The 14,516-nt window shown below is 31.6% G+C and overlaps 1 protein-coding gene and 1 long non-coding RNA gene across 2 annotated transcripts; both read left to right on the forward strand.

The window, feature by feature from the left end:
• The first annotated feature begins 7,024 nt into the window (after positions 1-7,024).
• Positions 7,025-9,102, forward strand: LOC110266604 (uncharacterized). Its single transcript, XR_002354037.2, has 2 exons — positions 7,025-7,146; positions 7,236-9,102. It is a non-coding gene; the product is annotated as an uncharacterized LOC110266604 (long non-coding RNA).
• A 1,581-nt stretch (positions 9,103-10,683) lies between these two features.
• Positions 10,684-12,715, forward strand: NDPK1 (nucleoside diphosphate kinase). Its single transcript, XM_016320597.3, has 4 exons — positions 10,684-10,955; positions 11,206-11,254; positions 11,518-11,749; positions 12,363-12,715. Exons 1-4 carry the CDS (start codon positions 10,902-10,904, stop codon positions 12,475-12,477), a joined length of 450 nt encoding a protein of 149 aa, XP_016176083.1. The 5' UTR covers positions 10,684-10,901; the 3' UTR covers positions 12,478-12,715.
• The last annotated feature ends 1,801 nt before the right edge of the window (positions 12,716-14,516 follow it).

Genomic DNA, 14,516 nt, shown 5'->3' on the forward strand with positions numbered 1-14,516 from the left:
CACAAAAAAAGTGACTATTCATTAAAGACTATCAACATTCAGAAATTAAACCTGCTATAACCATGGTGAACCAAAATTTGCTCATGGGTGAACAAAAATTTATATTAATAAAAACTAAAACTTGTACAATCCTCTCTTGGATAATTCATATCTGGTGTATTGTAAAGAGTGGAGCTTGACTGAATCGATGATCCGGAGTCTAAAAGGTTCAACTACAAAAGACATAATTGTGTATTAGCAAAATGAACATTTGAAATTTTAACTAATCAAAAGCAAGTCAATTTTACCTCGGTTGGAGCTGTCTTTTTCTTTTTCTTCATGGCATTTGAGATCTTTTTTTCATGTTTGATCCAAGTCTGTTCTTGGGCCGGCCTCTTGTTTTGATACGTGGTGGGCTTTGAAGGTCATTCACATTGCTTAATGTCGCTTCTTCGTGGGTTAACAACCTTTTTCCTTTGCTTCTCCCTTGATATTCTTCCATCTCGGCCATGACCTTGTCAAATGCTCGGTGCAAAATTCCGGTCAACTCTTTAGACTCAGATGCAAATTCACATATATTGTGTGGCCGAAACACTAATTCGTCAAATCTCTTACTTCTTGGCTCCAGTAGAGGTTCATCTTGGCTGCTCTTGATGTGTGTATGCCTCCTCTTTATATTCTTGCTCCAGCGTTCTAATATGTATTTCGGTGCCATGTTATCCACTCGCTCAAAGCTTAAAACGCTTAGCAAATGGCGGCACAATATGCCCCTAGACTCAAACAGCAAGCAATCACACTTTACATCTCGTGATACTACGTCATAGGTGACGACAAACTTGTTGAATGTGGAGTTGAAAACCTGCTCTATGACTTCATATGTTGTGAAACCTAGGGTGGAATGCATTGATCTTGTGATACAATTCACTTTACCTCTGAATTGAGCTTGAACTTCCTTGAACTTCTCATGGGTATATACACGCTGAAACTATGCCTCTATTGCTGATTTTGTTGCGCACAGTATCACGGTGTGAAAATCTGCAGCATCAAATTCTCTCTCTGCTTGCTCTCTGCTTGCTAGGCAATTGTCATATTGCTTCACAAATTGTCTCAATGAGCTATTCCGTGTGATGAACTTGTTAAAAAATGAATGCATACTCTCGCTCCTTTGCGTGCTTCTCATCCCGGTCCAAAAGTGGTGATCCAAGTAAACCGGAATTCATATATGACGATCCTCGTACAGCTCTGCATACCAAACCGAAACTATAAGGTATGGTAAACCAAAAACAGTGCATGCTTTTGAGAAAAAAAGATATGAGCATAAAAATAATTCAAATTGAAATCTCAATTACCTAAAAGCCACTTGTTGCCTCCGAGACCATACTTTGTGAGGAAATCGTTCCAGTTTCTGTCAAATGCGTCTTTTGTGTACGAGTTCCAAACAACATGGCTCATCTCTTGTTCAATATCAATGTGTCCCTTGTAGCCATTTAGTTTGCTTGTGATCTTCTTCATGATGTGTCAGATAGACCAGTGATGAATTGTTGTTGGCATGCACAGCTCAATTGTCCTTTGAAGCGATGCACATTGATCGGTAAGAATACCTTTTGGTGCCTTCCCTCCCATGCAACGTAGCCAATACTAAAATTTCCATTTGAATGATTGGATGTCCTCATTTTTCATCAGCACGCATCCAAGAAGTGTTGACTGGCCGTGGTGATTCACGCCAACAAAAGAACCTAAAACCAAATTGTACCTGCATAAATAACAAACACAAGGTGGTGAACTGAAATATATACACTCACTAAACACCCAAAATATGTTTGAAAGAAATGAATACCTATTTGTGTTATAGGTAGTGTCAAATGAAATCACGTCTCCGAAATAATCAAATGCAGCCCTGCTTTTTACATCAGCCCAGAATGCATGTTTAATGCAGTGATCGCCTTTAAGGTTGAGCTAAAAAAAGTTCTAACTAGGTACTTCCCAAATTTTTTGGCATCGTCTTCTTCGAAAATATTCCGTACTTCCCTTGTGATGTACTTTCTGATGTCTTTTTCTATAAAACCTAGTTCACGGTGGCTGCCAGCTGCTGCCACAAATGATTGGTAAGTTTTGCTCGGCCTGATTCCGACTTCCTCGTGGGTTTCAATGGTGCGACGCACGGATATGCTAAGCTCCCTGTGTTGTTTGAGCATCTCGGCCTGGTCTACACAACAAGGATGTGAGTGATTCAAAATAACTTTGGAAATTGTCCAAAGACCAACATCCTTCGTTATGTGTATGTAAATTCTAGCTGGACAATTTAACCCAGCTGAAGGATTTGTTTTCAAGGTTGGAAATATCTTTGATTTCTACCTCCCCTCTCTGGAGCATACAATTAGTTGATTCTTAATCTTGTCTCCATCCCGAGTCGTGTTTCTTATTTTGGTAGAAAAACCAGCAAGTTTGGAATAATGTTTGTAAAGCTTTCCAACTTCTTTCTAGTATCTTGAAAATCATTCCCACCTTTGGGACAAATTTTTCATCCACAACACAGCTGATCTGCATGGTGAACCGAAATCTTAATTACGGTGAAACAATTATATGGTGCTTAGGGAACAAAACAGAATATATTCGTCTAATTTTTTTAGACTTCTTTTGCTTACCGAATCGAACACATGCACATGGTGAATCAACTCTTTAGTACTTACCGAACCGAAAAGTTACTCACAATTACTCACAATTAGTCACAGTTACATATTATCAATTCAATTCAATTCAATTCAGATATAGATCACATCAGTCTATTCAATTCACTTCAAATAAAATTAGTAATTTCATTCTATTAAATTATATTCAAAATTCAATAGTCCAAACCTCATCAAATTGATACGTTTCAGAAGAATTATCCAAATCGCACTCATTCAACTTATTTGAAATTGATTCATTCATTGTTCCAATTCAAAAGTGCAGATTGAAGAAGAAAACGAAGAAGAAGATGAACGACGAAGGTAATTACGTTGAAGTCAATCCAAATCGATAATGGAGAGAAGAAAAATGCAAATAAAGGAGAGCAACGAATTTAATTAGGTTGAAGAAGAAAAAGGCAAAAAAGGTTGACATTGTATGAAAAGGTTTACGTTGAGAAATGTTGATCATGCAAAAGGTTGACATTGTATGAAAAGGTTTACGTTGAAAAAGGTTGATCACGCAAAATAAGGATTAGGTTATATACGTTATATGAGGCGCGTGTACACAAACGAGTGTGTGGGGCGTGGAGTGGAAGGGACTTGGATAACATCTATGTAATTTTTACATGGATGTAGAACTTTTTCGTTTTTAAAATGGAGCTACTAAATCGTTGCAAGTAAAAGTTTTTTTTATGCAAAAGTATGAATACTTATTAGAATGACAACTTTTAAATTGTGTTAGTCTTGTGATTAGCTCACTAGTCTGTTTAATCAAGTATCGAGGGTTTAAATTTTTTTGTGTGCATGTAACGAACCTTTAAATAAAGCTCTAATTTGCAATAAATTAGGGTGTGTTTGTGAAACACGTTGGAGAGGATAAAAGTGCGTTTCAGTGCTTTGAACACTATTTTTTGATGTTTGGCAACTTTTCTTCTCTGAACGCCAACGTGATTTTGCATCCCAAAAGCTCGTTCACTAGAAGCAACAAATTATAGCTTCTGCGTTTACTCAACACAAGTTTAGGTTGTTGCTAGTTATTATTAATTTTTTCATAATTTTTTTAAATAAATACTGAGAATATTAAAATAATTATTCTAATTTTTGTGCACTGTTTACTATTTTAATTTTTTATAATATGTATTATTGTTCCTATTAAAAATGATAAATTAAATAAAAAATTAATTATAAATAATAATAAAAATATAACTTGTAAAAATTAGAACCTAAAATAATAATAAAAATAAAATTATTAAGAGTATTTAAAAAGAATACTAAAATATGTTATTTTATATATTATTTTTAATTTAATAAATAAATATTAATTTTTAATATAAGAAAATATTTAAAAAGTTGTCAATTTTTATATGTTATTTTAAATTTCATAAATAAATATTAATTTTTATTATAATAATAAAAAATTATAATATACTAAAATAGAATATTATAAAAAATACTATATAAAAAATATTAAAAAATATAAAAAAATTAAATATACTTAAAAAAATAATATTATAATTTAATATTATATTTTTTTAGTAATTAATTAATTATTTATCTAGAAGTGATTTTGACTAATATTATTCAAACATAAATTATGTTGGCACAAACTCACTTCTACCCAAAATCAATTCTACAAAATTACTTTCATTTAAACTCCAGTTTGTCCAACGTGAATTCAAACATACACTTAGTCATTGACTTATCAAATTAAAAAATACTGTTAAAAAAAATTAATGACTCCTAAATAACTTACAAAAATTCATGATCAAACTTTATTCATATTTATAATAAAATTAGATTTACCTTTATAATCAAAATGCAGTAATGATATTTTTAATGTTCATAAAAAGTTAGATTATTTTGTTGCAAAAATTTGATTATTCTATTGCAACAAATGTGATTATTCCGGTGTAAAAATTAATGTATTTTTAATATTTATTTAAATTAAAAACCCCTTAATTGTTCAAGGTATTATTCCAACCATTTTTAATATTCATATGTAACTAGGAACATGACATCTTAGGAATAATGGACCCATTCGCTTGACTCATGTATTCAAAGAAAGCAACCGCAGATAAAGTAGTAAACTATGTCCACTACCACTACCAGTTACTTAGATTTTAGTCTTTGAATCTCTTTCTACTTTGATTTCTTTGTAATTTCATATTCATATATTATAAGGATAGCCCTTTTACCAGACTATCTGTTTGTTTACCTTTTTATGTTTATAATTATTTCTACTTAAAAAATTCAAGAAAAGAGAAATACAATTTAAACCAATTTTCTAAGAGAAACTTTTGTATGGTCTAAAAAAGTATTTAATACAATGTTCTAGGATCATCCATAAATATATATAATTTTATTTATAATATTTGTGAATTAATATTAAATTTAAAATATAAATTTATATAAAATTGTGTTCGATTTTAAGAATAAGATAAGACAAGATACAAAAGACATAAATACAAAAATTAATATTTTTATATTTTATTTGATAATAAATTATAAAAGTTAATTTATTCTTATTTTTTGTACAAAAATTTATAAAAAAATATAATTATAAAAAATTAATAAAAATAATAAAAAATAAAATATATTTTTTGTTAATATTTTTTTATTTTTTTAATTAAAAATAACATAAAATATATTTAATATTTTTAAATATAATATTTTTATTTATATTTTATCTATTAAATATAATTTTATATTCTCTATTTTAATGTTAAACGAACCAGCTTAAGTAACTTTACAATATACGTTAAATTTGTTTCTACTCCTTAAACCATATGAAAATTCTAAAAGTTCTCGTCATTTTCCAATACAGTAAATTGTAAAAGGAAGAAAGGAGGCAATAATAAATATTAAAGGACTATATTTTTCTGAATTCCATGCAGTAATTATGGCTCCCCCAATAAAATTTTCTAAAGTCTTCCAAAATCTCATGATGGCGGAGAGAAACATTGGATATTTGATTGGTCCTCTTGTCTCTATAAAGCTTTTTCTTTTTCTCTCTTTTCAAATTCTTTTGATATGTTTCACACTACACTACAACCATCAACCATTGTGGGTTTTTAAAAAGATTTCAATGGAACTTTTTCTTCACCAAACTTTTTTCGCTAGACCTTCTACATCATTAACTCATATATTATGTTATTCCATTTGTCTTATTCTGGCATTACTGCCTTATTAATAAATAAGTTGTAAGGTTAATTATATCCTCACAAATTTTATCATTTTAGTAACAAAATTATTATTTATCTAAAAATTTAAATTAATAAAAAATTACATTAATAATTATATTTTTAATATGTTTTTGTACTGAGCTCTATTTAAGGTCGCTGGCCAATGAATTGCTACGGAATTCGAACCCCAACACTTACTTAATCGATCTAGTGAACTAACCACTAGACTAATCCAATTTAGTTTCGAACTAAGTTTTTAATTTTGACCTTTTCAGTAATATTTTATTTTGACATTTTTGTCCACATTAAATGCATTCAACCCCCTTCCCCAAAAATCCAAATATCTAGGCCCAAATCCGAAACATTATCTGTAGTATAAGATAATGTGAAAACAGTTTGGGCCATGAAATGAATTTATTTCTCAGGAGTGAGAACTGGTGATTGGAAATTAGAATTGTTCCTGACCCCAAAAAAAAAAAAATAAACAAATTGGAATGGTTTAATTAAATATAAAGGGTTTACATAATTCGTACGGTAAAGATACAGGTTAAAGCTACAAATTAATTTTTTTATTAAAATATAAAAAAATAAATTTTTAATAAATTTATCTTGTATTTATTTAAAAAATATTTAAAAATTTCCATTTGTAATATTATTAGTATGTGTCTTTAAGATATATATTAGTTAAATTCTAAATATAAAATATAAATACTAATTGAATAAAGTTAAAAAAGCTTAACTTTAAAAAAAAAAAAGACTATACACTCATTTCATTTTCAAAAAAATTTATTACGTTAAAATTTTTAAATTTTACAAAACAAAAAATATAAATTTTTATTTTAATCAAATTTATTATTTTTATTTAGATAAATAAATTTTAAAAAATATAAAAAAATTATATATTTTATTTTTAATAAATTTTTTTTGGACCAAATCGTCTTATCAAAAATTTATTATACCTATTTGGATATGATAAATTTTAATATGATTATACTATAATAATTATAGTAACTATATAAATATGATTAAAATTAAATTTATATTTTTTTAATATTATAATAATATTTCTTTTAAATAATGCTTTTTAAAAATATTATTTAATAATAAAAAACGTTATTTTAATTTTAGTCACATTTTTTTAAAATATTATAATCATAAATTTATTTATAATAGTCAACAAAAACAAACTTACCTGGAAACTTGCAGAAGAGCGGCGCTTGGGGAGCTCCACTTTGACGGTTTCGCTCTTTCTCTCTACAAAACACGGACCCTCTCTCTTTCTCTTTCTCATTCTCAGATTCTCTCTCTAAAATCGGGTCAGCCTCCCCTAATCTTTCCTTTTTTTTATTTATTTTTGGACTTAATTCTTTCTTCTTCTTTTTTTTCATTTTAATTTTGATTTCAGTGAACCTCCTAACTATTCCGACGAGGTCGCCGGTTCTACCACCGCCGCCGCGGCGTTATGCACCGACGGCCCTGCCTTGCAATCTGGCTTACTTTCATCTCGGAAAATCTTGATCTCGCATAACTGTCGACATTGCCGAATATTTTGGTGCACGTGATCTGTTTGATAAATTGCTTCTAGTTTTGAATGAGAAATATTGCACATGACCTGTTTGATAAATTGCTTCTACTTTTGAATATAAAATATTGCACATGATCCATTTGATAAATTGCTCTTGTTTTTGAATGAGAAATATTGCACATGATCTGTTTGATAAATTCCGAAGCTCCTTTGGAAGTTAATTATCTCAATGTCTGAAAAAAGGGATAGGAATTGTTTTAAAATTTGTTTGGCTGTTGATTGAAGAGACTACGATGCCCTGCATTGCCATTGATTTGTCATTGCAGTGAGGATTTTAGGTTTCCTTTGTAGGAGACTTCATTATCCAAGAGACTAGGATGAATTGCCGTTGATAAATAATTGCAGTGAGAATTTTCAGTTTCCTTTGAAATGTGTATCTTATGAAGTTTATAACCATCCTATTTTTGACACCACTGAAAGCTTTTAGCAAGGAAATGATTATGGAATTCCCTGACCTCTGGTTTTGGATGGGGCTTAGTCTAGAATTTTGTTTCATACCTTTTGAGCATGGTGTTTTGAACTGCTCTTTCTTGTGATGTGGTACGATTATATCGTTATTCCTTTAAATTTAACCCCACACTCTATTATTTATTTAAGCTTGGTTAGTGAAGGAGGGAATATGCATTCCCTATACATTAGGGAGTAGAGACAATCACTCGATAGAGAACGCCATATGGCTTGTTTTATTTTACACTTACATTGATTGGATTTCCTGGTATTCATGAAATAAGTTTTTTATCTGTCCTTTTGTAATGAGAAATTTCTTGACATATTTGATATTTGCCATACCTGTTAGTATGTTATAAATGGTGTCATTAATGCCATCCATAATTCCATACACTGGTAATTAATCTCTGGTCAAGGAATTTATAGTTCTCAAATTTAGAGCAATTCACTTGTACTTTTAGCACCTGTGATTATTCCATGCCGACAGAGCCTGTTACAGGAACCATTATTGTGCTCAAACTTTAGATGACTACTTCATTAGATTACTAGCCAAGTTTAAAATTTCAACTCAATGATAAAGCACCAACCCTTCCCTTTAACCCTATGAACATTTTAAATTTTTCTCATGCTTTAATAAGTTGGATTTTAATCGATGCTTTCAAGGATAGAAACACATACTTGCAAACTTGATAAATATAAGCTTCATAGTACCAACTTCCATTGCCACCTACAGGACAAGAGTGAGAGAGTATTGGATAATTGCTAAATAAACTTCCATATCACCCCAGTGTTTGCCAATACTTAGCTTCTCCAACCCTTTAGACACTCTAGTCAAGTAAGCCATCATGAAGTCATATTTAAACCCTTAAACTGAGTTGTTTGAAATCACTTCTAGTTAAGTTGTAGTCTAGCATTCAAGCTATTGTCTTCCTTTTGTATAAGAATCTGAAGAGGTCCAAAATTCTATAGATTTTGTATGCTTTTGATTACACAATTAATTCTATAAGAAAGAATGAAGTGGTTTTTGTTTCAAATTGCTTTGATTGATAAGCAAATTCGGCACAAAATGGTGGAGGTATCTGATAAGGATGTTATGGGGGAAGATTCATTTGAAGAGGATGTTTTCATGAAAGGTCAACCATACCGGGATGTTTTTGAAGAGCAACATTTGTAGGGGTGTAAGCAGTTTCGAATAACCTAATCAAAATCAAATCGATCCGATTTAATCGCTTACTGGTAATCAAGTTTTACCCTATGAGTTTGGATCGGATGACGGGTTCGGTCGCGGAACCTAAAACGAATTGAGGCCTGATTGGTATACCTATATTATTAACTTGTCGGGTTAGGGGATACCATTTGGGTAAACAAAAAAAAAAATCGTTACGGAATTACATTTTAGATAGATTAGTCTCTAAAGAAAAAGAAAAAAGATACTAATAAAGTTATTTAAGATAATGAACCTAAATAAGTTAGTTCAAATTAAGATTTTCTGTCATAATCATAGGGGCTAATTTAAACGTAGGGTATTCACATTTATTATTTTAGAAGATTTTATTAGTATTTTTGTTCTTTAGAACGAAGTGTAAATTTTGAAGAGTTTATTTGTCATTTTACTCTTAAAAGAATATATATAGCAACTTTTAGTGAAAAACCCTAATCTTAGCATTAGTAGGCCACCCACACGATGAAGCCCTGGGAAGAGGAGTAATTGGAACAGAGCATATGGTGATATGGGGCACAAACAATGGGTAGAGAGGATGGGGTTTCAAATGTTTATGATGATGGTGCATTATTTAAATTTTTTTTTCACGTTCCCTACTCTTCATTATTTTATAAGAATTTTCAATTTTTTAAAAAAATACTTTCTTTTATCCTTTTGCCCTATTGTTTTATAATCACTCACATCAAAATAATTTTGAAGAAACAAAAATTCATAATAGTATTACGTACTTGCCCTGAACATATAATTCATTTTATTTCATAATAAATTAATAATCAAAGCTTGAGCTTTATTATTTTACAAGAATACATTTAGTATTTAATTTTAATACAATATAAAAAGTTTTATATGTATCCAATTTTATATTGACATCTCAATAAGAATAATAACTTTTTAAATATACTGCATAAATGTTCATTCATAAAAAAGGTTTAATAATCATTGAGTACAAAAATTTATATTGTTAGTGTATTAATATTGAATATATAAATTAATAATAATAATTTTATATATTATTATATCTGTATAAAAGGAAAATTTATGCAAATATTTAATTATATATTATGAATTTTATTAATTAAATCATTGATTCGTATTATGTTATTTTCATGGTTAATAATCGAATTAATCCTGAAAGATGGAGCGTTTTCTAAATTTATCTCTGAAAAATTTTATTAATTAAACTGGTCTTATTACGAATTAATCATATTTATTCTTTAGTTATTCTAATAATAATTTTCATCAACAATTAATAATATGAAATATTAACTTATATCATATATGACACCTAACATGTTCAATTAGATTTTAAACAAATATGTTTATAAAAACCTATTAATTTAGTCACTAAGTCATATTGAGAAGATGATTTTATATAATTAAAAAATAGACTAAATTAATAAATTTTAATAAAAAAATTAATTATTATTAATTATTAAAAGAAATTATTAATAAAATAATTAAAAAACAAATATAATTAACAAATTTAAAAAACATCTCATATTTTAAAAATTAATTTTACTATTAAGTATTAACCTTAATTTTTATTTTACATCTTTAGGAGCGGGATAATAAATGTTTAAGAAGAGGGGGGAAAAGGACAAAAGAACCCGAAAAGAGGAGAAAAAGGATTCCTTAATTGTGAGTTTGTGACCGCAGGGGCGAATATTCGCATTGTGAAATTAGGGTTAGGGTTCATTGTATATCTCTGGCCTTATATAAATACTCATTTTTCCTCAAACACTCGTTCCATCTTATATCATACACTCTCTCACAGTCACTAGTGAAAGCATCTCAAAGAGAGAGAAAGAGAAAGCATCATGGCAGAACAAACCTTTATCATGATTAAGCCCGATGGTGTTCAAAGAGGCTTGGTATGTTTCTTTCCTTCATATTCCTCTTTTTAGTTTATTCTGTTATTCCTGCAACTTGAACTTTGCTTGTGGTGAATTATGATTTAAGTGTAAACTTCTATGCAAATTTTAAATGAATATTCCTTGTTGGTTTTTGTAAGTTTGTCTTTTTCAAATTATTAGGTTGATAAAGGTAGCTATTTTGTAAAATAGGTCAATGATGCTCTTTTTCCCCTTATAATATTTGAAAGAAAATTACTTTCTGTTTCAGGTTGGAGAGATTATTAGCAGATTTGAGAAGAAGGGATTTTACTTGAAAGGTAATTTCTTTTGTTTTTGTTACTACTTACTTAACATACGTGCTAAAAATTTAGCTTAGAAACTCCACAAATTTTTAGCCTTATTGAAAATTGAAATATTATATTTAAATACTTCCCCAAATGACGTGATGAATTTTGGTTCAACAGTGTGTGACTGAGTTTGCATGTAACTTATGCTAGTGATGAAGATTAGTAGGCACAATAGTTATCACTTTTTAAATTGGGAATTGAGGTTGACGAGTGTTTCTTTGACTTGGGCTCAGGTTTAAAGCTCATCACCGTCGACCGCCCTTTTGCCGAGAGGCACTATGCTGACTTGTCTGCAAAGCCTTTCTTTAATGGATTGGTCGAATACATTATCTCTGGTCCTGTTGTTGCCATGGTCTGGGAGGGCAAAGGTGTTGTCGCAACTGGCCGAAAGTTGATTGGAGCAACAAACCCCTTGGCATCTGAGCCTGGAACTATCCGTGGTGACTTTGCCATTGACATCGGAAGGTAACTATTTACTTAACTCATCTCTATCTAACTGCATAGTTTCGTATGTGCTTTCCATAGAGCTTGATCGTAGGTCTGTTAAGTAAATTTCAGGTTGACATAGTAAAATAGTTAATGTATAATCTTTTTGAAATAATTTTTCAAATTAATCATAAAATCAGGTGCACTTAAGTTAAAGGTTGTAGTGGTCTATGCCTGTGGATCCTTTCTAATTGGACTATTGGACCATGTCAGTTGTAGAATTTTAACATTGATAAGGTGGTCCTTAGAATTGGTCCCAAGAGACGATGGTGAAGATTCACCTGTGACATGATCAAGTGTTTTTTCCAATTAAGATTGTCTATCTTCAACGTATTACAACAAAGTAATCAAACTAAGTCTGGTGGTGAATTAGTATCTTAAAGCTAAACCCAAAGTTTGACTCTACCGGTAAAATTTTTAGTAAACTTAAGAGTTCGATAACCTTGACTAGTAAGGCTGTGGCACTCTACATTATATAAATGAATTTGATCAATGTTCCTATTTTAATTATGTACATAAGTGGTTATTGTAAGGTTTGAACACTTGTTTTAAAGTTGAAGTTTATGGCATCTAATGTTAACATTGTGTGCAGGAATGTGATCCACGGAAGTGACTCTGTTGAGAGTGCCACCAAGGAAATCGCATTGTGGTTCCCTGAGGGCCCTGCTAACTGGCAAAGCAGCCTCCACTCTTGGATCTATGAGTAAATTTATAAAATATCTGGTTGATCATAAAAGTTGTTCCTTAATTTGATCCCAGAGTTGCTACTGGTTCTGTTTATTATCCCATTGTTGGGACTTTGTTTATTATGGTACTGGTTTGTTTGTCAAGCCATAGTTGTGTCATTTCTGTTATATTATAGTCTGAAAAAAAATCAAGCATCAAACTAGTTTACTTTTTCTTCCTGTGGATTATTGTAGTGCTTGAGTTATGAGCTGTTTATTATGAGGTTGCATCTTCCATATTTATTTCCGATTTTTCCACCTTTAACTCGAATTTTATCCTGATTTTTTTTGTCATGGAATTTTATCTTGTTTAGTAGTTACTACAACTTCTAAATATTAGTTAACACATGAATTCTCAATGTTTCCTTATTTGATGATGAGAAACGATGAGTTCTCCTTTTGGCGTTTCAATAAATCTTGTTAAATCTCTCTCTCGTGTACAAAAAATTGTCATTGTAAGAGGAATTTTGTTATGTCGGAAAATTTCCAGGTTTATCATTTCTAGGGCAATTTACCAATTTAAATAAATAGGTAATTTAAATAAATAGGTAACCAATATTACCAGAGTACACATTATGCAAACTGGATATTGAAATGCATTTTTTCCTTAAACTATGTAAACTGCGACCGGGGTATTGCGGTTCACAATATGAACGTAATTCGCTACAGGGGTGTCGCGGATTACGTTGGCGATGAACCATCACATAAACCGCTACAGGGATGTCGCGGTTTATGTGTGTTTGTGATACGTGCATAAACCGCTATAGGGGTGTAGCGGTTTATGCTTTAGTGTGGAATTAGGTTATTTTTCATGGAGGATGAGTTTTTGGATGAAAGTTTAACTTCTGTAAAGCGTAACATAGGCCACTGCTTTGATTTAATTGAAATTAGTCTGTTGTACTCGTAGAATTATCAAGAAAATTAGAACCCAGAGAGAATCACTGGTACATAGAGAATCGATAAGCAAATACAACTTCACTTAACAGTAAACACGACTAAAACAAAAGAACACAAAGAGAGAAAAATGCAACTTAATCCTGACGACCTAAAGACAACTATGCCTCGGCACTGGGGCGGATCCTCGCTGAGGGCAAGTCTTGCGAGTGTGTCCTATCTGTCTGCATAGTCCACATCGCTTCGGTCGACCAGTATTGGCCTCATCCATGGTGTTGCGGATTCTTGTTGACCTCGGTCGCCTTTCTCTGGCACGTCTCATGTTAGGATCAGGGATGATAGTAGGACCGGCGTATGGTGGCCAGAGACCATCTGGAATAGGGGGCAAAAATCCCATCCGGTGTACGCTGAACACCTTACTCATGGTATAAACCTCATGGAACTACGTAGCCCAGTCTAATCGGGACTGAGCACAGCATGTAATCGCATGGCAGCAAGGGTAGTGGAGAGCTTGAATGTACCTGCAGTCACGAGTGCGATCTCTAAGGGAAACCCGATACATCCCGAGCGAGAAGTTACTGATAAGAGTCGTCTCAGCCACGGTATACTCAGATTGATGTCTGTCGAACAGAATAACCGTGAACACCTCGCATCTTTCAGGTTGCGCTCTATCGCCTTGACCAGGACCTGGCAAAACCATTGGCCTGATCCCAACTGCGCCTCTGCTGTCTGCCCTCGGACGACAAAAAGTTCTACTAACCTCCCATATGTGGATTTCACAAGTGCAGTTACCGGAAGATTCCATGTTCCCTTCAGTACAGAGTTAACACACTCGGATATGTTCGTCGTCATGTGGCCGAACCGTCTGCCTTCATCCTAGTGTTGGGTCCATTTATCGTACTCCAGCTGGTTGGCCCAATCACACATGGCCGGATTCTCAGTCCTCATAATATCAAACCAATAGTCAAACTCGGCCTCAGTCTTCGCATACGTAGCATTCATGAGCATCCGTCTCGTATCCTGACCCTTGAAACTCAGAGCAAAATTGGCTGTAACGTGTCGAATGCAATACGCTCGATATGCATGAGGCGGTTTCTAATATAAAAATATTTTGATGCACCACAATA

This window comes from Arachis ipaensis, chromosome B9 (assembly GCF_059453495.1).
Source record: "Arachis ipaensis isolate K30076 ecotype BB chromosome B9, ASM5945349v1, whole genome shotgun sequence".
Lineage (NCBI taxonomy): Eukaryota > Viridiplantae > Streptophyta > Magnoliopsida > Fabales > Fabaceae > Arachis > Arachis ipaensis.